Source organism: Fusarium graminearum, chromosome 4 (genome assembly GCF_000240135.3).
Source record: "Fusarium graminearum PH-1 chromosome 4, whole genome shotgun sequence".
In the NCBI taxonomy this organism is placed as follows: Eukaryota; Fungi; Ascomycota; class Sordariomycetes; order Hypocreales; family Nectriaceae; genus Fusarium; species Fusarium graminearum.
Window position 1 is genome coordinate 1,831,423 of NC_026477.1, and position 26,079 is coordinate 1,857,501.

The following is a 26,079-nucleotide window of genomic DNA, read 5'->3' on the forward strand; positions in this document are numbered from 1 at the left end:
GGCATGAACCAGCGCGAAGACGGAAAAGAAGAGTCGAGCTGTTGAAGAGTTCTCCTGCCCGTCAGAATTGGGAGAAGGCGATTTGAAAGGACTCTGACTTGGCGTGGGCCTGTTAGTCTTGGCAGCTAAGCCAGGGATGCCAGGGATGCCGTTAACCGCGCCCCCAGGGGAGAACCGAGAGGGTACTGTGCCTGCGCGGGCGCGCCTCGTCTGAGGCATCGAATCCGGCGTAGGAAGCTGAGCAAAATCTGGAAATCCATCGGTTGGGGACTCGGGGATGTTCTCGCGTAGCGGCGTGGAGTTACCGCTCGTAGGAGGACCGCCCCAAAGAGGCATACCTGATACACCTTCCTGAGCCTGAATCTCACGAGCTCTGTGGGGTAGGACAAGCCTATGTCAGCAATGTACAGTAATCGAATGCTGGTTTAGTAACCAGGGACGAAAGTGTTCTCTCAAGTTAAGGGGGGCGAGGAAACACATTTCTGGGGCAGACGAACCTCTTGGAGAACAGGCGGCTAGAGCCAGGGATGTCGTGCGACGGAGAACCAGCCCCGGATCGCGAATTGCCCGCCATCTTGTTTGAAGGGTTGAGACCACCGGATAGACCAAATGGGGATCGGGAAGGCGGCAGAGGATCGACGGGGGAGTTGCTAGCTGATGGGGAACCAGAACGAGGTTGACTGCCAGACTGAGAGGCGTAGCCAAGAGTCAAATGTTCGGATCTAGAAGTTGACATTATCGATTATCTAGCCGACCTCATGAGACGGTGACACAGGGAAGTGTCGGGCCGGATAGCTGATTATTATTCTCGGCAGGGACTGATCAACTGATCACCTAAAGGACCAATACGTCCAGTCGTTTCTAATGGCGGAAAAAAGACAACCTCCAAGATGGAAATCGTCTAGAAAACAGTATAGTAGCTGTCGTTGAGACGACCTCGAGCGATGGACGAGGAAATGCCGGCGTGAAAGCGTCGGAGGGCACTAATTCGAGCGTATTCGACAGAGACGGGGAGGCTGGATTGAAAGAGCGCGATGCGAACGGGAAGAAATCCAGGAACCGCCGGTATTACAAAGGATGCTCGTGCAAAGAGGAAGGACAGGGCCTGCCTTAGCCGTGAACAGGTCGTGATTCTAAATAGCTGTAGAGACCGCAACGACTTGAGGGCGAAGCAATTTATTGCTCAAGCGAAGATGCAATGCAATGCAATTGATGTGGGTTTTTGGACAGTTGTAGTCGTCCGAGCCTGCGGCTTGAGAGAGGGCGCAAAAAAAGAATAGAGAATGTAATAAGGGGACTATGTCGGGGGATGAGGGGAGGGGGAAGGAGGGCACAAACAAAGATATGATCAATATACAGGCCTCATTGAAGAAGTTCAAAAAGGAAGATTTTTCGACTGGGCCTGGAGAAGTAGACGAGCGAGGCGCGCGATTATGGAGAATGGGGCACGAAACGGGGGGTGAGGGAGGAAGCAGGAGGAGTCGAGATGTGCGATGTGCGAAGAGGAGAACTGGAAAGAAGGGCCTTGGAAGACAGGCTAGACAGGTACAGAGCACACTAGTGGACGGAACAAGACAAGGCATCAAGTTGCCCTGACCAGACCCAGACCAGGCTGGGCTGTTGCTGTTACTGTGGCCAGGTAGCCAGGCTCTTAGTTAGCGTGTGTCCTGTACCTGCTCGTACCTGAACCCGGACCTCCATGACAGGTTGCTTCTACGTAGTCTACTCCACGGGGGAAACTGAGAAACTTTACGAATGCCATGTTTTGTCACTCAACGGTTGATTGCTAGTGGTCAATCTCTTGCACAGCTTCTCTTCCTCCTCTCCTCCTCTCTCTATGAAAAAAAAAAGAGCAACGCACTTGGTGGGCTTGTCGAGAGAAGTGATGACAAAGTTCCAGCACCAAGGTTTCCGGCCTTGCATCCAGGCTGTGCGCATTCCTATCAGGGCTGTACAGTATACGTATACGCGTCCATTCGTCACGGAATAACCGCTTGTATTTTGCTTTATTTGATCCTAGTTCATCCTGGAACTCACGGACACGAATTGGCTAGAAAAGGCCACAACACGGGCTATAATCCAACTGTTCCGGTGGTCAATGCCACTGAATCGAGCTATCGTCTGTGGTGTAGTTCGATATGTCACAGTCCTGGTTGGCTGCCAAGTCTTTTGCTTAGTCGAGGTACCTGGATAATTTATCCAGGTACAGCAGCTGTAAAACTGTCAGGACTCATATCCTAATCACACAAATAAAGTTTATCCATTTCTTGACACTCAGCTTCTGTTGGGTAGCGAGGCTTTGACCAGGCCAAAAACACAAATAAGCCATCAACTGTCTATCTGTCAATCTGCCTTGTACTGTAGAGTACGAGCATGCCTAGACATGTACATACATACATACCAAGGTAGATTCTCACCAAGCTCCACAGTTACCGCTTTTGAAGACATACATACCTACTCTCGAGTCCGAATCGTAGCTAGTCATTCAAGTTTTTGTTTGCTAAACAGATCCAGCGAATGGCTTTACTCTAATATCATTTTCTTTATTCAAACTACTGCGTATTCTTTCTTGGCTTGGCTTTGTTCCATTTGTGTGCAGGTCTTACTTCTCCACATGCCCCCCATAGCGACATCATGTTTAAACGGGTATCATTCCATCAGTCGGCACGTACCCGAGAGCGTTGCGGCATCGTGCATCGGAAACTCTGTCAAATATGAATCCAAATTAGGTTTGCGCCGGCCGACGTTGAGCTGGCTTTGATCCGGCCCTCTTGTGTTCTGTTTTGATATCCAGGAGGGTTCAGGGAGTTGCCAAGCCACCTATGTACTGATGTCTCTTTCATGACTTGTATGGATACTCTGGTACTGTGTTGCTAGTAACCATCGGTTAATAATAATACATATCTTCAGAGTTTCCCAATCAGCCAACCCGGTATCAATACTCCATCGGGCGCCTTGAAAACGAAACACTCCGTGACAGCTCAAATAATGCAATTGCAATCTAATTCGCGGTAGCCACTCTACCATCGTACCAGCATTGCTTCTTCGAACTATATTCCATGTCTCCTCCTCCTGTTGCCCCTTGAGATAACCTCTCAATTCAACTCTCTTTCACTCTCAGGCTTATGCAAAAATAGACTCCTATTGGCTGCATTGATGATAGTTCGCACCTGTTGCGAGCCCCCTTCTCGACAGCAGAGCCAATTATCAATCATGTTGACTCGTCGGGGGATCTATTAGCCTCCCGATGAAACAAGCCCTATTATCCCTCCCCTGGCTTCTACCCCCTAACCGTACATATACACCGTATGAGTAGTACTATCTCGGTGAATGATGAATGGCTCAGGGGTTTTCATGAGCATCTTGAAACGCAGCTCTTACTCTCTCCCCTCCCTTCATCAAGTGATTAGCTAGCCGAGTTTTGGCGACGTCTCTCGCTTGGCCCTGTTTCAGATAGCGGCCCGCACTTGCCGCTGTCCCCGGCTTATGGCCAGCAGTGTCAATTGTTCTATTCCTGGTATCACGGTTCGATATAAGTGAAATGCTTCAAAATTATTGTCGTTGCATGTAAAAACATTAAGCGTTCCGCGTTTTATCCTATAGGAGTGAAGTATGCGACAGAAATCCGGGGTACCATTGTGGCATCCCGACTCTTATTTTCTCTATATAGGTCGTCTTTATTATGCTCTGTCGGAGTGACCCTCTTGCGACTGATAGTTCCCAATTGCGCTCAAAATGTCACTATTGCTTCATGACCGGATAGGCGGTACTACCCCGTGTAGTCTGTTCAAGAGTGTCAAAGAGTCCGTCATATCACCCGACTCCTAGTACACTGGGTATTTGCCCGACCTTTCATGGCATATCATCATCATCGATACCGCGTAATGAGACTCCTCAGACTGATTGCCGCCATATACGCGAAGAGTCACCACATATAGAACAACATCTTCACCAAGTGCGACACGCCAAAGAACTTTCGCCCGTAAACGCCAAGAGGTAAAAACATCAGAGGGATATATGTGCCACCTTGCTTTCAAACCTCTCTCAAAATGCTGAACTGCAATATGAGCGTCTGCTCCTCAAATATAACCGTTACTCTTTATTTGGCATGCTTCTTGAAAGCCAGCAGATCGGCCAGACTGGCAAGCGGGCAACCGTGGCGCAAGAAATCATGGGCCAGCAGCTCGTCGGCCGAAGCGCGACTCTTGACGTCAACGCACAGGCAGACGGACAAGAAAGCCTTGAGTTCTTTGCTGAGTTTCTCGGGCTTCTTGAGTCGAGGAGTTCCGTTGGTGGCGATGAGGTACAGAGCCTTCAGGGGCTCCTCGTTGAGGTATGGCGGCTCAGACTCTATCATCTCGATAGCCATAATGCCCAAAGACCAGATATCGACTTTAGGACCGTACTCTTTCTGCTTGACAACCTCGGGGGCCATCCAATAGGGGGTTCCCACCATGGTGGCTCGCTTGGACTTTGTCTCTGTAAGCTTGGCGCAAAAGCCAAAATCAGCTGCAGATAGTTAGAATCAGATACCAAAATGCATTCAAGCTTGCACTTACTAATTTTGACGTTTCCACGAGCGTCCAGTAGAACATTGTCACTCTTGATATCACGATGGATAATATTTTGCGAATGCAAGTGCTGCAGTCCGCTACAAGTCTAGAAAAAGTGTTAGTTGTGCGTATGTGTATATTGTGACACTTTACATACCTCGTGGCAGATGGTTGAAATTTGCTCTTCCGAGATCGAAGGGTTGTTGTCAATCACATCAGTGAGAGCACCACCCTCCATAAACTCCATAACGACCCACAGCTCTGCATTGTTGTTACGCAAGAAAGCATCCAGGAAGTTAACAATGTTACGGTGCCGGCTGTCCTTCATAACCATGATCTCGTTCACAATAAGCTCCTTTCTAGGTTGATGTGCGAGATCCATCTGTTTGATGGCAACCTGGGCCCGAGGGCCCTGGGCACGCAGAATATCGCGGGCAATGCCCTGCGCTGTCTCCTTAATCTTTGCAACGTAGACTGATCCAGAAGCACCCTGTCCAATCTTCTTCTGCTTAGAGTAGGAAACGTTGGGGTCATCCTTGGAGACGGCTTCCTTAAGCTTAGCCATAACCTCGCTCTCGGACATAGTGGACATCCTGACGTCCTGCTTGCGCTCTGAGGGCGATGGCTTAGCGGTAAGAGCAGCCTCGGCGGCTTTAACGCCATCAGCTTGCTGCTGAGTTTGACTGGGCTTTGGTGCAACATTGAGGGGCTTAACAGGCGCTGGCAGGCGAGAGGCCTGCGCTTGCTGCTGTGGCTGTCGAGTCTGTGGCGACTGGCTTCCGTTGGCATAACGGGGGGCATTTGCTACGCCATTGTCGGCCCTTGGGGTTCGCTGTGCCTGGGAAGCACCAGAACTAGCTTGAGAGGCCAGAGGTGGGCGCTGGGAGGCGGCGGTCGGGGGCGAAGGAGCAGGACGCTGCGCGCGGAGGTTGCTTTGCTGTTGCGAGGCCTTTGGCGCAGGAGGGGCTGCTCGTGAGGGGTTGAAGCGGTCAGACTGGGACGATGAGCTGTAGCCGCCGCCAATCTCCTGCTGAGCAAGGGGAACCTTGGTCTTTGGGAGAGAGGCATTGTAAGCCTCCAACTCGCGCCGGTTCTGCTCCTCCATTTCACGCTCGCGCTGTCTCTGGGCCTCTTGCTGCTTCTTACGCTGCTCTTCTCTTAAAGCATCCTGAGACATGTAGTTGGGAGCCATTTGCTGCATTTGCTGGCGTTGCTGATATTGTTGCTGCTGGTCCTGCTGGGTAGGGCGCTCGTCAGGGCGGGCAGGACGGCGCGGAGCATTGGGGTTGGGTTGGACAGGAGAAGGATTGTAACCTGGGCGCTGGGAAGGAGCTGGGGGCGCAGGTCGAGGAGGTGCCACAGAGTTACCACTGCCATACCCAAGCTGTTTGTTGCCTTGGCCTTGGGCAGGAGGAGTTGGTGTCAAACTGGGGTACTGGTTAGGGTTCTCAGCTCGTTTGGCGAGATCGGTGTAGAAGTCGAGGACCTCGAAGACAGCCTGGGGGTTTCGCTCATAATCCTCCTTGGTAATTGCCGATGAGTTGAGAAGCTTCGACCACTCTGGTGGTAAACCGACAAACTCTCCGGTCTTTGGATCGAAACCAACATGTACAGCGTGGGAAAAGTTAGTAGGATTGCTGACTCCGCCCATACCTGGGCAGGCACCGTAAATAAAATCAATCCACTCGTACAAGTCATCGTCACTCTTTACCTTAATCTGGAGGGTCTTGGTCTGACCATCGTCGTCGCCGGGGCTGTTAGATGAACCATCTGGCTTGCGTTTGATTTCGAAGATGGTACCAGCGGCTTCGACTCGTCCGACGTTAACTACATCTCTCAGGTAAAGGGTATAAGAAACTTTGCCGCCTTCGGTTTTGTGGAAATCGAGCGACTCTTTGCGGAGGATTAGGTATTTTTGCTTCCAGGGCTGAATGAAGTTTTTGCTCTCCTTGACTGAGGCCCAGCCCTCCTTCTTGACGGCTACTCCGCCTAGACCATCGGTGTTGTTGGACTGCTGGCGAGCGATCGGAAGGGAAATGGTGGAACCGGTGTACGTCGAGGTCGCAGTACTTCGAATAGGGGAAATAGCCATATTGGCCATGCTTCCTGGAAGGTTGGCATTGGGCGTTAGGTTCAAACGCGGTCGATCTGTGGGAGGCCGAGGCGCAGGGCCCGGGTTCGTGAACTGCCCAGAGGAGTACATACTGCATACTGTTAGCGATCCATCTGATGAACTCATTGATAGTACTTGGAATGGATTGCTGACGTCGACTGGCCCCTCTTCGTTGGAACTGCCGAGTACCCCTTAAAGGCGAAGCATTGACAGTCTCACGAGATGGGATAGCGCAACAGTCAGGTTCTTCCAATATGTCAGGCGGCTAACTTCCGAGGCCAGAAAGCACATGCTGGTATCGTGGAAGAAGAAGAAGCATTGCCTTCACCCCGCCATGGCACCGAAGCCGTTCCTCGTTCGTCAAGTACAGGAGAAGTAGCATACCTGTTTTGTGCCATCTTGAATCACGTTGACTGCAGGATGCAGCAAGTAATATTTGATGGTGACTAGAAAATATAAGCCCGTCTGAAAAGATTGCGCAAGCAGTTTATGACGGATCGTACGCTTGTTGTCTTTCAGATCTGATGGCGAGCGGTGGGCTGTTCTGAGAGGCGACCAACTCAGGAGCACTCTGTTCTTCTGGGCGGTCTGTTGTCGATAATATTGAAGGGCACTCCAACAAGGATCAAAGCAAAAACTGATCCTGGGCGCAAAACAAGGCCTTCTCAGCGACCAAGTAAAGAGATCATGTAGTCAGAAATCGTGTCGGAGCAGCGGTCAGAATCAGAAGGGGCGAGGTAGGTATAGGTGGTAGGTAGCTTGCCAGTGACAAGCACGGGGGTTAGATTTGGAGTGGAGGTGTTGGCGCTGGGATGACGGATGGCGCCTGTAGCTGCAACACAAAGAAAAAGGTTGTTGGTGCGAACGGCTACGAAACGTGAGTGCAAATTTACTTGCGACTCGTGATAAGAAGCCAGAAGCCGCAATACCAGAGCTACCTAGGTATGGAAAAGTTGGTTGTTGACGGAGGAAAAAGATACAGGTACTCGCAATGAACGCTGAATATGAACAAAAGGGCAGGTCCAGGGTGTGGATGGCCTTCCAAGTTTAGACCAGAGAATGCGAAGGAGAAGGAGGAGCAGAAAGGTGGGGAAGGAGCAATAAATGACCCCTAGTTCTCCAGCGCTGAGGTATTCTCCCGCCGCAAAAGTGTCAGACTAGGAGGAGGGGCGGGGAAGTTCCAGTGGCAGTCGGTTTGGGTTGGCGCCTGGCCGCGACGATGCGCTGGAGGTAGAGACACGAGCTGGGCGGTAATGGTTAGTGGCTGCTAGTTTGTGGCTAATACCTAATCTAACTGCCCAGCCCGGCGCCGATCCATGAGGTAGGTATGTATAATGGATGCAATATTCTCAGGTAAAATGCCCCCAAAGACTTCAGTGGAGATTGACCCCTGGATTGGATTGCCTTTGCATAGGTAGGCAGGTTTGATGTTGCTGGATGGGAGAGTTCAGGGGTCTGATTACTTGCATTGGTCCGTTGGGAGAAGTGGGATAAATGAGCAGCCAACTTACCAACCTGGGGAGGCGTTTAATAACGTGCATGCCCGACGGGAGTGGACGGGATCTTTCCTGATGATTGAGAGCTGCAGTAACAAATAACCACTTTATTAGATGGTTTGCAAGATAATCATCATGGTTGTTCTCTATCCCTATTGTGCTCCGAAATCCAACAAATAGTGAGACGAAGCGATGACAATAGCGTACAGTTAGGCAAGTACAACTCATATTAGGTTCGACTGCAAATACAGCTCTTGTTTTCAGGAGCACCAAAATAGTGCCCCTCCTTATTGGCGCTGATCATGGGCACACAGTCATGAATGGAAGGCAGCCCATCCCTCCATGGCCCGGGCCGTTCGATCAAGCTGATCAGTATTTTGTCTACTCGCCTTTAAATTTGCTGTGTAGCTAACAGGCAGACCTGTGTTTTCAGGAGAGTCTGTCCCGAACTCTAATGAACAAACAAAAGCAGTATCCTTGTTATTGATGTGTTCCTTGTTTTGACATGATTAGAACATGATACAAACATATTTAACTCTCACCACCACATTACTTACTTTCACGTTCCTGCGATGCATCAGCCTTTTAACCTTAAACGGTTACTGGTGTCAAGGTTGTCTGTTGCGTTTCAAGCACATGCATCACCATTCCTCATCTAGTGGCTATGGCGTTTCGATCTAGGGTATTACTAGTAGCCATGGAAAACAAATGCAGAGAGGTCATGGCTTAGGAAAACACAAAGCCCAGTTCATCAGTCCCTCTATCATGGCCGCTTAAGCGACGGTATGCCTTATGCCCACACGTTGGTAAACCGTTCAGCGCCTCAGTAGCACAAGCTTTCTGATGATGTTCATGAATGCCGAGTAGGGATGTTTTGAGAGGCAGAAACTCTACAAAGTTTCCACTACTCGTGGTATAGTACCAAATAGCCGCCGCAGCTCAGGAACCTAGACCAAGGCGTGCCATACCAGACGACATGACATGTCATGAATCAATCTCATCTGGGTTTGGATGGTTTGCTTGATGTGTGTAGGCGACCCATGCCAGGAGCCGAACAGAAACACAAGCCAGGTAGAAGGGTCTTGTATTACGTAGTATGACCGAATCCTCATGAATGGCCCTGTTTGATGTACACTGATTGATATACATATGGATACCTAGACTACCTTGCCGACGTCTCCAGTAAAGACCCTTTTGCATAACGGAACCCCGTCGACATTGCCGTTAATAAATTGGAGATAAACGACCGTTTACCTCGACAACAAAATTTAATCTTACCAGCTCCAGTATAATGTCTAGGCCTAGATTCTATTCACCTTGCAATTAAAGGGAGAGGCAAACCATCTAAAGATGGAGTGTGCCTGATGGAATACGAGCCAATTCGTTACTCGAGACAGCCATTACACAGACCTATTCTCCCTCAATTCCTCACCATCAGCCTTCATCACAAGTTATTTTCTTGCAACCAATTTGACCGGCTCGATTCTTCCGTCTCTAGTGCAGAACTCACAGATCTTGAATAAGCCTGCTTCTCGTCCGAGCTCTGCGTCAATGGCACGCTAGGTATTGAGATTCAGGAATTTCAGGAGAGCAAGCTGGTGAAAGAACAAGGACCAATCGGCAGCATATCCGTGTGGAGATCTCGGGCCTCGATATCAGGACGACATATTGGGAGCCAAAGCAAATGTCGCTAAAGAATTGTGGTGCAAATATGTGACGTTCGATATGTAGAGAAATGAAACGTCTGACAGGAAGAAACTTTTCCATTGCTCACTAAGCCTAGGTCTTTTCGTGCGTTGTCCAGTATCCGTATCCGTGGATTGATCCGGACAAATCCTAACTCCTGTCTAGACGTCCATTGCTTTGACAAATGATCGTGCCAAGATGACATCTAATAAATTACATTTCCCTTACGTGTATGCTAGTTTTAACCCTTTTCTTGCTTTATCGTGCAGCAACCTCGACCTCCTGACCCTCGAACTTGGGGAGCTCACTCTCAATCTGGGCCCAGGTCTTGCTACCGTCCACAAGTGACTTGATAGCGTCGATGATCTTCTCTTGCTCAGCTCGGACCTGGTTGGTGCTGTCACGGTCTCGCAGGGTGACCGAGCCATCTTGGGCTGTCTGGAAATCGATGGTGATGCCAAGAGGAGTACCAAGCTCGTCGTTTCGGCTATATCGCTTGCCAATGCTGGCAGACGAGTCATCGACACGGCTGGAGATACCAGCGCTGCGAAGACGTTGAGAAAGCTGCTTAAGCAGAGGCTTGAACTGAGGGTTGGAAGAAAGGGGAACAAGGAGAACCTTGGTAGGAGCCACGATAGGGGGAAAAGACAGGACCTTTGATATGTTAGCAAATGATCATGTAGCACTTTGGGAGGGGTTTCTTACACCACGGGCCTCGTCGCCACCCTCGGTACCACGGGTCCAGAAGCTGTGCTCCATCAGAGAGTAGAGGATACGGCCAATACCGAATGAGGGCTCAATGACGTTGGGCACGAACTCACGAGTGTTCTCAACTCGCTTGCGGAACTCGATGGCAATAGAGTCCTTGCTGACTTGGACCTTGCCGTCACCAACACCAGCCACCTCGAGAGTGATGCTACCGTTGTCGCTCAACTCCTTGGCGAGCTTCTCTCGCTGTTCCTGGGGTGTAGCCAAGAGAGCAGCCTCGACAGTCTTGGCATCCTTCTTGAACTGAGGACCAAACTTCTTCCTCTCGATATCAATCTGCCACTCCTCAATAACGAGGGGAGTCTCACGCTGCTCACGCACAACCAGAGGGGCACCGGTCTTCTTGGCGTGCACGCTCAAATCGTAAGCACTTCGGTCGGCACAACCAACACACTCAATCCAGCCAGAGCTGGTGAACAGCTCGGCATCCCAACAGTCGCAAGCGTAATGAGCCATCTCGTTGGCCATGTGCTGACGGAAGCGCAACTTGTTCATGTCGACACCAATCTTTTGCAAGAACTGGTGGATGCGAGCAAGGAAATAGCCGAGAGTCTCGTTGTCAACGAGACCATCCTTAACAGCTTGGCCAATCTTGACAGCCTTGGTTTGAGTCTTGCCAGAAAGCTGAGTATCACGGTCGAGTAGGACAAGCTCGACATCCTCGACCTCGTGGAATCGGGCGTGCTTCTTGCCACCCTCAGGATCGACAAAGTGCTCGATCTCAGCCATGAGGAACTCACGGACTCGCAGAAGACCGGCACGAGGAGAGATCTCGTTACGGTATGACTTGCCGATAGAGGCGGAAGCAAAAGGCATCTGGGACTGGTTGAACTCGAGGAGCTTGGCAAAGTTGAGGAACTGGCCCTGAGCAGTCTCGGGACGGAGGTAACCAGGGTAGTTGCTGCTGGGACCGATAGTGGTCTGGAACATGAGGTTGAAGGAAACAGGCTCTGCAGGCTGGGCACCGGTAGCAGGGTTTCTGAGGTCGTACTTCTTGATGAGCTCGCCGAGCTCGGGGCCACCGTAGTTGTCGATTCTGGCAAGAACCTCCTCGTACTCCTGGACAACAGCATCGTCAAGCTTGACAGCCTCGGTCTTGGCCTTCTTTTTCTTCTTCTTGGGGTCCTCCTCCTTTTCCTCCACCTTCTGGCCACGGGCCTCCTTGTCACCGTTTAGGCGGGCTTCGAGAATGGCCTCGACGAAGTGGTCGGCTCGGAGAATCTCGCCGTTCTTGGGGTCCTTGCACATCCAGTCGGCAAACTTGTCGACGTGACCACTGGTCTTGAGAACCTCGTGAGGAGTCAGGACAGAACAGTCAACCTCGAGCATATCCTCCTCGAGGATGAAGTGTTTCCTCCATTGGTCAATGACGGCCGCTTGGAGCGCACAACCGGGAGGACCATAGTCGAACAGACCACCAACACCGCCGTAGATCTCGAAGGAGGGGGTATAGAACATGCGTCGTCGGAGGATGGATTCGAGAACAGCCTTGTCAAGGGGCTGGCCCTTGAGGGTTGTCGCGCTGGAAGTCATTGTGTCTTTGGTGCGCTTCTGCGACTTTTGCAGTTTGAAAGCGTTGAGGGGTCGTGAGGTCGCAAATGTGCGAGTGCGGGGTGGTTTTGCGCAGGCCGTAAAACGGGACCTGGAACTAAAACGGGTAACACTAAGTTGCCTTGATAAAGACGACGCTGCTGAAAAGTTTGTTGATACTGTTACGGGCAGTGTCGTTGGAGAAAGTGACAAAAGACGAATTGGCTTCATCCACCCTGATTTGAAGAGTTGTAGGGTATGATAAAAAGTGAAGCACGAGGGCGTGAGTCACAAGCCTGTTACAAAGACTTGCACGTCTGGGCTGGATGGGTCCTATTCACTATCTGCTCGAGATGGATGACTGTGGATGGTGGGGGAATTTTTTTTTGGTAGTTTCTGTACCGTCTACTGAACGTTGATTCGATGATTTGAAGTGGTTGATTACCCTAAGGGGAGGCAATTCCGGTTCGGATTTGCAGCTCTTCAAGTAAGATATGACTGATATTTTTCGGTCCCGCCATGACCACCATGTCCTACCAGGTACATGCTGGGAGCTAGGAACGGGCAGTTTCCCCTCTGTTTACATCCTAGTCGGTTGATATAGGCGGTTGACTGTTGAAGGCTGAGAAAGCAAGCGACATCGCAATGATTTGCTCATTAATGCTCATGCTCTTTGCAAGAATAGATGCTTGGGCATGCCGCTTGTTACCAGTTAGTCTTGATTGGGGGCTGCATCTAGTAGTACTTAGGATAACCTTCTTATAGTACCAACACAGCATCAATACATCGTGTCAGTGTAGACGATCTAGTAGGCCATAGTACATTGTGTTACATATTTGACCAGTTCACCGTTTATCCTGGCATATCTGTGCCTATATCGTTCAGACCTTCTGCCTTACTGGTTATGTGGATACCAATATGAACAAGAACGTATCTGCTTTAACGAACTTTTCCCTATTCCGACTGTCAGCCTACTGAAGTACTATTTAAACAACTTCCACAATGACTTGTTTATATGGCCCTTGTTTATACAAGTCCTAATCTGCTCTCAGCTGTTTCTCCAGTGGGCCGATCGCTAGAAACCTATCTTTGCCGCCTTCGTCTCAGGCGATCTACCAATTGCTAGTGCGGCCAGTTGCCTAGCAACCACTTTGTTTAGGTAGCCAACCCCAGCTTAAGCGACATACCTTGAAGCACTGCAACCGTTCAAAAAGGCACCGTCCATCGTCTTTCTTCAATTCCTCAACCGTCCTTCACTAACATCAACAGCCCATCCCATAATACCTCTTGATCATGGCTACCCGTACCATTGAGGCCCGCTTCGAGCGCATGTCGGTCAACGACGAGAACGACCCCATAGGCGATGGATCTAAGCTCTACAGCAAGAGCAAGGTGAGCTCACCGACACATTGTGGTGTTGTGTCAATTCCTGACAGGTGCAGACTATCTCTTCGACATCAAGTCATGGTGCAAACCGCCCCAACCTTTTCAAGGTCGCTCTTCAATCACAAAGCAGCAATGCCAACGCCGCTGTTATGCTGCCGTCCCAGGCTGCTCAACGAAAAGTCAACAACCCGCCTCCATCTCCTACAAGAAAGGCCTTGCCTTCTTCATCGAGAACGTCAGATGAGGTCTCCGAGGACCGAAAGTCAGTCACCCTGCCGGAACAGATGAGCGTGCCCAAACAGTTCCACCTGGGCATGTTTGAGATTGGTCGCCCTCTGGGTAAGGGCAAGTTTGGACGAGTCTATCTTGCTCGAGAGAGAACAACAGGCTTCATTTGCGCCCTCAAGGTCCTCCACAAGAACGAACTGCAGGCCGGTCGAGTTGAGAAGCAGGTCCGCCGAGAGATCGAGATTCAGAGCAACCTGAGACATCCCAATATTCTTCAGCTATACGGCCACTTCCACGACAGCAAGCGAGTGTTTTTGATCCTCGAGTTCGCCGGCAAGGGTGAGCTGTACAAGCATCTCCGAAAAGAGAACCGGTTCCCGGAGTGGAAGGCTGCTCAGTACATTGCCCAGATGGCATCAGCCTTGCGCTACCTGCACCGAAAGCATGTTATCCACCGAGACATCAAGCCTGAGAACATCTTGGTTGGTATCCACGGTGAGATCAAGATCTCAGATTTCGGATGGAGTGTGCACGCCCCCAACAACCGAAGGAAGACCATGTGCGGAACTCTCGACTACCTGCCCCCAGAGATGATCAAGCCTGGTACCTCCGATAACTTCTACAACGAAAAGGTTGACCTGTGGAGCTTGGGTGTCCTGACGTATGAGTTTCTCGTGGGCGAAGCGCCCTTTGAGGACACGCCGGTAATGACTCAACGAAGGATTGCTCGTGCTGATATGTCCATCCCAACGTGGGTTAGCCCTGAGGCTACTGATCTCATCAAAAAGGTATGTCCTGTCATTATGTCCTTTGCTTCCACGATCATGAATACTAACAAAACCAAAGCTACTTGTGCTGGACCCCGAGAAGCGAATTCCTCTTGAGCAAATTCAACAGCACCCTTGGATTATCAAGCACTGCGTCAAGGGTGAACGGGCCTCGAATCGCGAAAAGGGCCTATAACGATTTTATGACAACCTAAGCAATTTGGACGAACGGATACGGATTGGATGGCGTTTATTGGCGATTGATTAATTTGTAATATTCAAAAGCGGAACATGACCGTTTGCATTAGTTGGCGTATGGGGTCTCCATTGTGTCATCATTTCAGAATTGTTACAATGAATAGAAGAATTGCATTATCAGCATTTGAAAGGGTATCATTGACAGTATTGGGGTATCCGATAGAGAGGCATCATGTTCCATTGCGAGCGCCTCTTACCGACTCATATATCATACACACTTTTCAGGCAGAATTCTATCTACCAATTACCTAAAAACCTCATCAAATGGCCGGGTATCTGCGAAGCATGAATCCCAGACTGAATTGACGGCCTTGGTTGCCTCAACGTCGTCCTTGCATGCAGTTCTGCCAACGATGGAGTCGATGGCTCGTCTGCGGACGCAATTTTGGAACTGCTGTGTTAGTTTCCAGTTTCCTCTTGTGAATGCTTCTTTTGCCCATCTGCATTCGCCACTGAGCATTGAAGCCCGGATCTTTGGACCAGTTAGGATTCGATCTTAGATAGATGGATGGCTTTAACTCACCTCTGTACATGCGGCATGCTTCAAGTTTCCTGGCTTACCCACAAAGTCGACATTCTTCCACCGAAGCGTATCCCAAGCATGCACCATCTCATGCGCAAGCGTGTCTTCGAGATGTTTTCGGCTCTGGATTTCGTTGGCGCATATCAGGATACCATGTTCAGGGCTGAATCCGCCTGATTGTCGCAGCACGGTGCCATCAGCGTTGAGATATGAAGGACAGCGGCGGCAGTAAACGTTGGAAGAGTCTATTCGTCCATTGAGGTCGCGGATCTTTTCTGACATGAAGCGCACGGTGGGTGAATATGTAAAGAGCCAGTCACGGAATTCTTCGCAGCGCTTAATATCCTTCTCTTCCTCGACGGTATGCACCCATTCCCGGTAATGGAATTTCCCTTCTGGTGTCATTTGACCCGAGATCATCTTGAAATAGTTCATCCATTTTGACACTTCTGGTGAGAACCCAGTTACTGCAGGGTTATTCTGAATTCCTCTTGGGACTTGGTCTGTGGTAGTTGATGCGCCAGCTGTGGCGCTGGGAGCATTTGTTGGATCAGATGACATTGTTAATGTTGGCCGATGAGTCTTCGGCGTCGGCGTTGGTGTCGGTGAGTGTATTGGTGCTTGCAGCGGAATTCGGGATATGGGATCTTGAATTATCAACGACTAACGACTGAATCTCTTTCGACCTTCTCGCCAAGGTCTTAGTCTCTGAGATAGCTTGAACATAAATTCTGCCACGCCCGTTCTGGCCCAAGGCGGTGAAAGTGACGACTCGGAAAAGTTGTCCAATCAACAAGCTCTGGCTGACCCATTTTGCGACTTCGGAGTCTGGGGGATACCGGGGAGGTTCTACAAGGGCATAAAGGGCACAGATCCAATCACCTTGACCATTGAGCAACGTTTACCCAGGATAAACCTGCGCCCAGCTCTATACATCCCATCCTCGGTTCCACACTCGAAAAAGCGACAAGGGCGTCTGAAAATGACGAGTGAAGGCATCTTTCAGTGTGAGCGTTTTCCTGATTTCTCTTCTTTTTGCTTCATTCATCTTCGTTGAATTGGGCTGTGTAAAGAGAGCCTGTCTTGCTGAATTTGTCCATATATGATATATATGTCTCTACATCTCCGTGTAGAAGACATATTGTCATGTAAAAGCACAAGTCTCTGCTACAAGCATTGCATTTTGTCATACGTTTAAAGCGGCATTAACTGACTTATTATTCTTTCTTTTAATCTCGCAGTCATGAGAGGAAACGGGACAAAGTCCCTGACCATCGTGATCAAGCTTGGTGAGTACCGCTTTCAACACCAAGCTTGACTCATCTCCCACTAACACACCGTTTTCTTTCAGGAACAAGCTCGATTGTCGATGAAAAGACTCATGAGCCGCTTCTTCCTATTCTCACTCTCATTGTTGACACAGCTGTAAAGCTCCGAAAGGATGGCCACAGAGTAGTCATTGTTTCGTCGGGAGCCATCGGCGTTGGGCTCCGGCGTATGGACGTAGAGAAGCGACCTAAGCATCTCGCACAGCTACAGGTTCGACTTCATGTGTTTTTGAACCAGAATCTTGAGAATTGACTGACCATGATTGACAGGCACTCGCGGCGATCGGTCAATGCCGATTGATGAGTCTATGGGATAGTTTGTTCACTCATCTCAGGCAGCCAATTGCCCAGATTCTCCTTACTCGAAACGATATTGCAGACGTACGTTGCCTTTCTCATTTACTTTTCGAGACCATAAGTTAAAAAAAGCTACAGAGAACTAGATACTTCAATGCCCAAAACACCTTCCATGCACTTCTGGAGCAGGGCGTTATTCCCATCGTCAACGAGAATGACACTCTCGCCGTTGCCGAAATCAAGTTTGGCGACAACGATACTCTCTCCGCCATCACTGCCGCCATGATTCACGCAGACATGTTGTTCTTAATGACAGATGTTGACTGTCTGTACGACAAGAACCCCCGCACCCACCCAGATGCCAAACCCATTGAGGTGGTCGAGGACATTGCCGCCCTTCAAGCTGATGGTAAGAACCATTTTTCAATCACACGTTTTGCCTCGTGGTCACTAACTACGAACAGTTTCCAGTGCTGGCTCATCCCTCGGAACTGGAGGCATGAGTACCAAGATTATTGCAGCCAGATTGGGCACTTCTGCGGGTGTCACGACTGTGATTACAAGGTCATCTAACCCAGGGAACGTGCTTCATATTGTGCAATACCTCCAATCAATACAAAGAGGGAACACCCCTCCCAGTCCTGATGAGCGCGCCGAAGGTCTGACACGTTCAGCGTCAGCTCTGTCACTGTCAGCCTCCAATGGAAATGGTGCCCCCTGGCCCCCCCTACATACCCGATTCGTCCCTGCCAACAACCCTATCCGGGACCGTCACTTCTGGCTGCTTCACACCCCCTATCCCCACGGCACCCTCTACATTGACTCGGGAGCTTACAAGGCACTTGTTGGGAAGGCTGGCCTGCTCCCTGTAGGCGTCGTTGACGTCGAGGGTAACTTTGCCCAGCAGGAAGTAGTGCGGCTTGTGACAGTCAAGAGACGATCAACTCCTGGACCGGATGGTAAGATGTGGGAGGGTACCCCGGAAGAGGTCGGCCGAGCATTGGTCAACTATGCAGCTGCTGAGATCGCTCGGATCAAGGGAAAGCAAAGCGTGGAGATTGAGAAGATTCTTGGTTACGCTGACAGTGAGTATGTCGCTCACCGACAGCATGTTGGCTTCTTTGGGAAAGGTAGCAGACCAGTAAGTCCCGCACACGAGATCATTTCGGCTATAATGGAATAGAGCAAAGAGACGGGACCGAAAAATGGACAAAACGGGGGCAAGCGAATACATTTCAACATATGCAGCGCTTTGATGATGATGACGATGATTATATCTACCAAATCCACCAAATAATCCAAGCATGATTGACTTGATTGCAAGTTTCTTTTTCCCTTCACTCTCAACGCCAAAGAATGACTTAAAAAATGACCCCAACGCCAGACGAAGTAAAGCCGCCTTCCACTCTAACCGGTCGCAAACAAGTTGTCTTCGTCACGGAGGTACTCTCCACAATCGGCCTGTCTGAAGCAGGTAATACCAGTAGGGTCCAGTCTTCGCGCCTCAGCGGTGCTGCGGGCTGTAACACCAAATCCGAGCGGGGTGTCGTTCATGCTGTAGACCACGACTCCCTGGTGCTCAGGGCAGTCCTCGGACCAACGGCCAACGTGGGCCTTGACGATGTTGCTGCCGTAGAGGAAAGGCATGGTTCCGTTCTCCTTGACCCAGATCTTGTAGCGGGCGTGCTCGGCGATGATGGGGAGGGCTGTGACGTGCAGACGGAACTTGCCCGTCTTGGTGAACTTGCCTGTAGAGAGGTTTAGGTTAGCCAAGGTTCTCGAGGTTTCGCATTCGGGACATCCATACCGAGACATGTGCCTAGAGACAGAAGCTTCTCGCGCGCAATAGAAGTAGCCAGGTTGGCAATGGAAAGGCGGACGTAAAAGACACGATCGCGAACCAGGCGGAAGACATAGCGATCAGCGTTGGGAGAGTCGTCGAGAGGGGCGATGAGGTTCTTAAGAGAGCCTCCAGTGTAGTTTGCCAGCTTCTCGAAGAGAGTCTGTGTCTCCTTTTCTGTGAGGGGGCGCATTGTATCGGTTGTGATTTCTGGTGGTGCTTTAAGTGCTGGTAGGTGATGGATGTTTTGCTGGGTTTGGATGCGCAAAGGAAAAAAAGTTGATGGAGCGGGAACTGATAAGGATCCTTATCAGTTGGTGGATATTAAAAGTTGAAAGGGTCCGTCCACCTCCACCTTTAAGGTGTAAGTGAGGACAAGCCAAAAATACTGACTGAATTCATGGCCCTCATGTGCTTTGTTCTTTATTATTACTTCTGACACCGTATAATTAAATCATTAGCTACAGTACTAACTGAATCAACGTGTAGTTAATACGGAACATGCGTCTCAATTGTCTCAATTTAACGGACCTCAATCTGCTAAGGTAGGTAAGTTAATGAACAACATTTCTATCCAAAGAATGGGTTCCCCCATATACATTATAATTTACTATAAATGGTATTACATATTTGCTTGGTGTTTTGTTAATTGGTAAAACCTGAAAGTGAAGACAGCAGAACAAGTTGTGTGATGAAGTTCCAGGTTTGGTGCTAAACACATCGTGTTACGTGAGCTCATGTCCTTTATGTCTTGGAAGAGAAAGGATAAAACCGCATTCTAAGTATATGAACCATACTAATACTGTGGCTCATAATATTAAGTACTAACGGCGAACTGGTAGTGAGAGCTTTAAGTTGAAGTCATACACAAGGTCGACGACTGAAACTGCGGCTTTATGAGTGAGAAACTCTACAAGAGAGAGGTAGATCAGGGACTGACCATGGGCTTTGATATCTTCGATCTATTTTTGTTCGAGACTAACTTTACAATTGATAACCACGCCCGAGTCAAGAATACTACCTTTGATTTAGCTATGATCGATATAGCTGTGGATGCTGGCTAAAACAAACATGCGCGCTTCCCACATATCTTCCTTTTGCAGATCCCAACGGCACTCGGTCAGTAACATTAACGAACGAAACGTTTAATAAACGGATTTTGGCCGATCCCACGCCTTTAGATCGTGATTCTTGAGCTTATATGGTTCAAAGCCTTGGAAACTAGGAACCATATGTACTGTCGTGCTGGTATTGGCCTCTTTGACCCTGCCTTTTTCGTAACTTATCGTGAATTCGTTTTTTTTTTGCAATAATATTACTATCAGTTCCATAGTCCATACTTGGCTCACTGAATAATGAATATTGAGTTGACATCCAGCAAAGTGGACGTGATGAATGCCCGTCTGATTGATAAGGCAGCGACCCCTAGTGGGGTAGTACCTGTGGCAGCAGCTCCCCACTACCCCACCACCTCATACTCACTACAACTCGAGCTCTCCAACTTGCAACCTCTGTTTAGCATCCTCGTGCTTCTTCAGAGAGATACCTCTTCACATTCCAAGATGCAGCAAAATCATATAACAAACCCCAATGAGCCCTTCCCAAAGCCACAGGCTCTGGCATCGGCTACGACGACACATTCTCAAGGTCGGTTTCGCATCTCGACGCGCAAGCTACCCATCTCCAAGGCCGGTACCATCGATGCACTCACCGAACAGATTGGCATCCCGATGCCCGAGATGATCTTTGGTGAAAACTTCGTCGGAATTGAGCACATACCTTCGGGCTGGTCCCTGAACTTCAACACTCCGGACGCACTCGATGCCGTCGACAAGACAGATCGTCATATGCTCAAGGTTGCATACGCTCGAGATTGGGAGAGCACCCGAGAAGGCACTACACAAGGCATCAAGGAGATCATGAAGCCTTACGACTGGAGTTATTCAACAACGTATACCGGAAGTGTCGACCCCTCGGCCAAGCAGTTCGCACCTACAGAGAATATGATTCCAATCGAGCTGTTGAAGCGCCGCGACCCCATCCTTTTCTTCGACGAGGTTATGCTATTCGAGAGCGAGTTGGACGATAACGGCATAAGCATTTTCAGCGCCAAGGTTCGTGTTCACGAGAAGCGCATGCTTTTGCTGTGCCGGCTATTCATGCGACTCGATAATGTCATCCTGCGGATACGTGACACTCGGGTCTATGTTGACTTTGAGACCGATGAAGTCATTCGTGAATATTCAGCGCAAGAGGAGACTTACGAGAACGTCAAGAGGGTGAGGCATCTCGAAATCTATACTCACCAATGGCAGAATGCTAATCTTTGCTTAGAAATTGCAGATGTCTGGCAGACTGCCCGACGAGATCACAATTGCACTTCGGGATCCTAACATCCTAGCCCCATTACTGCCGCTTGTTGAGCATCGAGCGGAGGCTATAAAGCTGGGTGCATGAAAGAAGGATATAGTACACAACGTACAATCTTAAATGAGATACGGAGTTTCAGGAGTTCAAGGTACATTTTCATCATACAAGTTCTACAATGCAAGAGAGCGGCTACGGAATTCGTGAAACCAAGAAACTTCGTCGTCTGATATCAAAAAAGTAAGCTGTCAAACAAACAGTCTGTTAACCCGCCCCGCCATTGCCTTGAACACACCCATTCCTTTCAACCCGAAGAAGTACGGTACAATACAAGTCTGAAACAGACATTACTCAGACTTTCATAAAATGCCAATTCCCCTTTGTGTAACTCCAAAGCTTTGCTTGAATACAATCGTCCCTAACCAGACCAACGCCTGCTTGGCCCCATCCCCTTTTTCGTTTACTTTGCTTGGTGCCTCCAGTTCTTGTGCTTCAGTTTGCTTCATCGCGCGAGCGGGGAAGAGCTCTGTGTTACCTCTTCAAAGTCGAGTTCCCATCTGTCAACTTCCTTAAACTTCTTTGCTGCCTGTCTGAGCTCGTCTGCAGACGGCGTGCTTGCGTTCTCAGCACTTCCACCCTCAAAGGTATCATCAGGGAGTGGTTGGAAGTGACTATTATCTTGCTCATCCTCTTCATCATTGGCTTCGTTCTCATTCTCCTTGTCTGAAGAGCGACGTGAGTATGTTTGCGCATTGCGCGCTGCTTGTTTGCCAGAATCGGTTTGCTTAGACTTCAGAGCCTGTGTTGCGCGCCCACCCCTCGAACCTGGCCGTTTTGCGCCGCCACGACTTGTCGATCGCCCGCCTCGTCTTTGGCGTGTCCCTCGGCCGGCAACATATGAAAGCTCGTCCTCATCCTCGCCGATGCCAGATGTGTCATGTTCTTCGTCACTCTCCAGCCTAGCGTCCCGCTGCTTCTTGTACTGGCGTTTTGGAAGCAGGCTCGTCAGATCGGCAGTTGTGACTTTGGTTGCAGGCTGTTGACGCCGGGTTACAGCCCGGCCCCGAGCCTTTTGGGTTTCAGCATAATTAGGAGAATGTGTTAAAGAAGGAGGGGAGGAAACATCGGAGAAGTTGTCGGCGCGAACTGGTGTTGTGATAGAGGGTCGTCGACGTCTCTTGGCCAGGGTATGAATATCAGGCCAATTTGCGTCTTCTGAATCACTACTAGCTGGAAGGGCCATGAGCTCATCGTTATCGATTGGAGTAACAGGCCGTTCGCGGAGGAGGGGGGAAGGTCCCAGAGGAGACCCGAGATCTGATAGTGAAGAGGTACTCTCAGCATCAGAGTCGATAGGCGCAGGTCCAGCTTCATCCTCAGATAGTTCCACATCTCTCTCAATCCGCAACATCTTCTCCGGTCGTTCGCTGCTTAGGAGCGCGTCTTCACTCTTTCGTTTCCTATGCTTCGGTCCTGCGGAAACGTCTGGAGATACTGGAACTCCAATTTCGAGCTCGGCTTCGGGTTGTGTCCTCCGTCTGTTGTTAACAGGTGTGGATTCAGCTTCAGGTGCAAAGTCGTCCTCACTCTCCGAGTCCGGCTCCTGGCCCACTGCATTTTCTTCTGGTCGCGGCTTTCGTGCAGTTCCGAGGATACTTGGCTCTCGGGCTCGTCGCTTGAAAGCGCCGAAATGAAGTGTAGAGCTAATACTGGGTGTGTTGCCGCCGCGGCTGCTAGGTCGGATGGGAGGGTCGTTTCGTCCAATGATACTAGACTGACGCGATCTGCGCCCCAAGGTGCTAAAATTGAGAGACGAATTGTTGTTCGAGCCTAGTCCCAAGTGCTTACTATCATCACCGAGTCCAAAGCTTTCGTCGAGGTCAAGAAAAACGCTGTCAGCCAAATCAAGCCCAGATGTGTCTCTCCGGTGCACTGGTGTGGCTGCCGTCCGTCGTCCACCTTCGACAGAGCTACCAGAATCTACTTCTTCAGCAGTGCGACTGGTCGTAGAAGTAGGATTCTCTCTGCCTAGCTTATCAAGAGCGGCGTCGCGTCGTCGGTTCGCAGCAAGAACATCTTCTTCGTTGGCTGTGTTAACACGAGCACCTAAAGATCGTGTTGTTCGTCTGCGACCTCTCTCTGGTGACTTATTCTTCTGTTGAGGTCGATTATCTTCGTCTTGCGTGTCGGGTGAAGGTGATCGTGCATGAGGTTTGGCGGACTGTGCAGCCACACGGCGCGCACGTGTAGCTCGAGGCATTACGAGTGATTATTCTAGTCTTTGGTGTCGCAGGAGGGAAATTAAGAATGAGAATCGCTAAGTCACCTTTTGCGACTTTGACAGAAGTCGTTTCAAGGGAGGCTCAGGGAGGTTGGTATTGGCAATAGTAGACCAGGCAGGGAACAACCTATGATGATGATATTGTGCGAAAGAGAAACACGCCAAAGAAACGCGACGCGACAAGGGTACGTACCAATTCTACAGTAGTGGGATGACCCCACCAGAAACTTTGAGCTTTTGGCCCGCCATCGTGAGCTTCTATTAAGATTAGTTTTAATTGAGCCTGCGGTATGGAACGGACTTGATTTCCAAATTACTTCTTAACGTTATTGCACGTGGGAAACTTCATGTTTCTAAAAAATGCGCTGCTTTTATCGAGATATTCATAAAAATCTTGACACGTCTATAGAAATAAACTTTATCTAGTCCCATGCCTCTGTTATTGTACATAATCATCCAAAGAATTCTTGCTATCGTACATGGCGCGCGTAAAATGGAATGCGGGCGTTAAATCAGAGCAGTTCCTCTGAACATACTGTTCTTGACCTCTGCAACAACGTCCTTTCTGTCGTCGTTGCCAACAAGAACGATACCACGACCTCGTCGACCCATTCGTCCAGCACGACCCAGTCGGTGGATAAAGTCAATGGTTGTGTGCGGTACGTGGTAGAGAATGACGTGCCGAACTGCAAGAGTGTCGATACCTCTGGAAGCCAAATCTGTGACAACTAGGACTCTCACGTTGGGCAGAGATCGCTTTTTAGCATTGAGTGTTGGTGTAGGGATTCGGAGAGGGTCTGGAGATGTAAACGTTTCCAAAATCTCGCCATGACGCTTTTCGGGAGTGTCTCTGTGAAGAGCATCGGCGTTGATCCCCTTTTCTCTGAGATATTCCGCCAATTCTTCGGTCTTTTCACGCTCGTTGACGAAAACCATAATGCGGCGAACATCGACTTCACCCTTGACAGGGCCCTCATGGTTGGAGGCTTCGCGACCGATAGAGTAAATTGCATCAGCGCAAGCGAGATCCTTGTTGTTACGGTATGGTTCTCTCGAGACGTCAATGACTCCCAGTTGAACACGTCGAGGAATGGCGTGAAGGTTGGGGGTTGTGATTCGGGTCATTTTGGGATAGTTGGTGGCTAAATAGTTGTTGAGCTTTCGGGGGATAGTGGCAGAACAGCAGACAAATTGCTTCAAAGATGGCATCGCACGCTCGACGATGCTGGTCGTTACAGGGGCGAAACTTCGGTCGAATAGAGAGTCGGCCTCGTCGACGATGAGATGGGTGACACGAGAAAGGATGTTGGGGTCAGAGTCGGCGATGGATGCAAGAAGATGAGGTGTCGAAACAATTATGTCGACTCCCCTAGGTCCGTATAAGTTGCGCTGGATCTGTTGTGGTCTCAGATCCGAAGAGAGGAGTTCTGTCTTGTACTTTGCGACATGAGATATCGATTTAGATGTCTTTGTAACCTGATGCGCAAGCTCGGCTGTAGGCACAAGGATGACAACCTTGGGACGAGCCATTGTAGGGTGTGGTTCATCAAGCGGCTTTCCCTTGGAATTGCCTGCCAATTGGCGTTGCTTCTCAATCTCCCATCGTTCACGGTATGCTTTCAACTCAGGATCCGCGGCCTCGGCTGTTTTAAGTGCATCGACAGCTGGTAGAAGATATGCCAGTGTCTTTCCAGATCCTGTCTCAGCAGCCAGAAGAAATGATCTCATCTCATCTGTTGGCCTCTTGAGGTCATCAGGACTCTTTTGGCCTATAAGAGCGGGAATTGCAAGTTTCTGCACAGGCGTCGGCTTGATATCGACCATACCCTTGAAGAGCTCCTCGTTGACGGCGGCTTGTAGGACAGGGATGAGGTCAAAGTTATCGAATGTGTCGTATTCGGTCAGGATATCCTTCGTCATCATTCGCTTTCCATATGAAACTGTAGCCAGAGCACGCTGCATCTTGAGTGCCTTTCGATCATCCCCATCCCTTGTTCCCCCTCTTCGGTTGTCCCTCTCTCTTGTGTTACTGCCTCTGGAATCATTTCCTGATACCGCACGTTGTCGACCGGCTCTGCGGGCAGGGTCAATATTGGCGACCCTTCTGTTCATCCCGCCAAAGGGGCCTGGAGCATCGCGACGTCTTTGTCGGTCATCGCGGGATGGGGGGGCCTGGCCGACTCGATCCGATAGAACCATGCGAGAGGGGCGAGGCTTGAAGTGCTGCGAGGCTAAACGTTGGCTGAGACATGGTTGTAAAGATGTTTGGATTGTAGCAGCCGGTCTATATGTGAACCTGCAGAGCGAACATATCGAGTTCGTTGCGACACGTTGCATGATGGCGAACGGCTTTATAAATGCTATGCAGTAAATGCGTCGTCGCAACAAATCTTCCTGCTAGGTTTTTTTGTTCAAGTCGGCAGTCGGCGTTTTTGCACCGATTATAGTAGGTACGTACCGCCGCCCCGCAGTTCCATGATACTCCAACTTACATCCCACCTTTTGACCATCAACTGTGTTCTACCAAAGCATGTGAGAATGAAACCGAGTCGAACATTTTCCGAATTGCTAATAACTAAAAGCATTATCAATTCATATAAAATTCAATTGTTCATAGCGACAAAACAAATATGCTTCCTAGACGATCCTAGGCCTTGT

The 26,079-nt window shown here is 49.8% G+C and overlaps 10 protein-coding genes across 10 annotated transcripts; 3 read left to right on the forward strand and 7 right to left on the reverse strand.

Moving 5' to 3' along the window:
- Nucleotides 1-1,431: 1,431 nt before the first annotated feature.
- On the reverse strand, nucleotides 1,432-2,485 carry FGSG_13029 (uncharacterized protein; the record flags this gene model as incomplete). The annotated part of the gene is made up of 5 exons (XM_011328331.1): nucleotides 1,432-1,537; nucleotides 1,684-1,747; nucleotides 1,862-1,940; nucleotides 2,038-2,186; nucleotides 2,455-2,485. 5 exons carry the CDS (start codon nucleotides 2,483-2,485, stop codon nucleotides 1,432-1,434), a joined length of 429 nt encoding a protein of 142 aa, XP_011326633.1.
- Nucleotides 2,486-4,099: 1,614 nt separating this feature from the next.
- On the reverse strand, nucleotides 4,100-6,792 carry FGSG_06957 (serine/threonine-protein kinase CLA4; the record flags this gene model as incomplete). Its single annotated transcript, XM_011328332.1, has 4 exons — nucleotides 4,100-4,509; nucleotides 4,560-4,659; nucleotides 4,711-6,659; nucleotides 6,759-6,792. The coding sequence occupies 4 exons, from the start codon at nucleotides 6,790-6,792 to the stop codon at nucleotides 4,100-4,102; spliced, it is 2,493 nt and encodes an 830-aa protein (XP_011326634.1).
- A 3,159-nt stretch (nucleotides 6,793-9,951) lies between these two features.
- Nucleotides 9,952-12,448, reverse strand: FGSG_06958 (glycyl-tRNA synthetase 1). Its single transcript, XM_011328333.1, has 2 exons — nucleotides 10,554-12,448; nucleotides 9,952-10,502 (listed from the first exon to the last, which is right to left on the reverse strand). Exons 1-2 carry the CDS (start codon nucleotides 12,147-12,149, stop codon nucleotides 10,107-10,109), a joined length of 1,992 nt encoding a protein of 663 aa, XP_011326635.1. The 5' UTR covers nucleotides 12,150-12,448; the 3' UTR covers nucleotides 9,952-10,106.
- Nucleotides 12,449-13,439: 991 nt separating this feature from the next.
- FGSG_06959 (serine/threonine-protein kinase 6) lies at nucleotides 13,440-14,723 on the forward strand (the record flags this gene model as incomplete). The annotated part of the gene is made up of 3 exons (XM_011328334.1): nucleotides 13,440-13,538; nucleotides 13,583-14,548; nucleotides 14,607-14,723. 3 exons carry the CDS (start codon nucleotides 13,440-13,442, stop codon nucleotides 14,721-14,723), a joined length of 1,182 nt encoding a protein of 393 aa, XP_011326636.1.
- Nucleotides 14,724-15,029: 306 nt separating this feature from the next.
- On the reverse strand, nucleotides 15,030-15,869 carry FGSG_06960 (uncharacterized protein; the record flags this gene model as incomplete). The annotated part of the gene is made up of 2 exons (XM_011328335.1): nucleotides 15,030-15,257; nucleotides 15,309-15,869. The coding sequence occupies 2 exons, from the start codon at nucleotides 15,867-15,869 to the stop codon at nucleotides 15,030-15,032; spliced, it is 789 nt and encodes a 262-aa protein (XP_011326637.1).
- A 482-nt stretch (nucleotides 15,870-16,351) lies between these two features.
- FGSG_06961 (glutamate 5-kinase) lies at nucleotides 16,352-18,189 on the forward strand (the record flags this gene model as incomplete). Its single annotated transcript, XM_011328336.1, has 6 exons — nucleotides 16,352-16,597; nucleotides 16,660-16,847; nucleotides 16,907-17,017; nucleotides 17,072-17,342; nucleotides 17,398-18,018; nucleotides 18,182-18,189. Exons 1-6 carry the CDS (start codon nucleotides 16,552-16,554, stop codon nucleotides 18,187-18,189), a joined length of 1,245 nt encoding a protein of 414 aa, XP_011326638.1. The 5' UTR covers nucleotides 16,352-16,551.
- Nucleotides 18,150-18,987, reverse strand: FGSG_06962 (60S ribosome subunit biogenesis protein NIP7). The gene is made up of 2 exons (XM_011328337.1): nucleotides 18,741-18,987; nucleotides 18,150-18,681 (listed from the first exon to the last, which is right to left on the reverse strand). The coding sequence occupies exons 1-2, from the start codon at nucleotides 18,964-18,966 to the stop codon at nucleotides 18,341-18,343; spliced, it is 567 nt and encodes a 188-aa protein (XP_011326639.1). The 5' UTR covers nucleotides 18,967-18,987; the 3' UTR covers nucleotides 18,150-18,340.
- Nucleotides 18,988-20,333: 1,346 nt separating this feature from the next.
- Nucleotides 20,334-22,735, forward strand: FGSG_06963 (uncharacterized protein; the record flags this gene model as incomplete). Its single annotated transcript, XM_011328338.1, has 2 exons — nucleotides 20,334-21,052; nucleotides 21,108-22,735. Coding segments are annotated over 2 exons (842 nt in total), but the record flags the coding sequence as incomplete, so codon positions are not given.
- On the reverse strand, nucleotides 21,643-23,400 carry FGSG_13030 (uncharacterized protein; the record flags this gene model as incomplete). Its single annotated transcript, XM_011328339.1, has 1 exon — nucleotides 21,643-23,400. One exon carries the CDS (start codon nucleotides 23,398-23,400, stop codon nucleotides 21,643-21,645), a length of 1,758 nt encoding a protein of 585 aa, XP_011326641.1.
- Nucleotides 23,401-23,928: 528 nt separating this feature from the next.
- Nucleotides 23,929-25,758, reverse strand: FGSG_13031 (ATP-dependent RNA helicase mrh-4; the record flags this gene model as incomplete). Its single annotated transcript, XM_011328340.1, has 1 exon — nucleotides 23,929-25,758. The coding sequence occupies one exon, from the start codon at nucleotides 25,756-25,758 to the stop codon at nucleotides 23,929-23,931; it is 1,830 nt and encodes a 609-aa protein (XP_011326642.1).
- Between the last annotated feature and the right edge of the window lie 321 nt (nucleotides 25,759-26,079).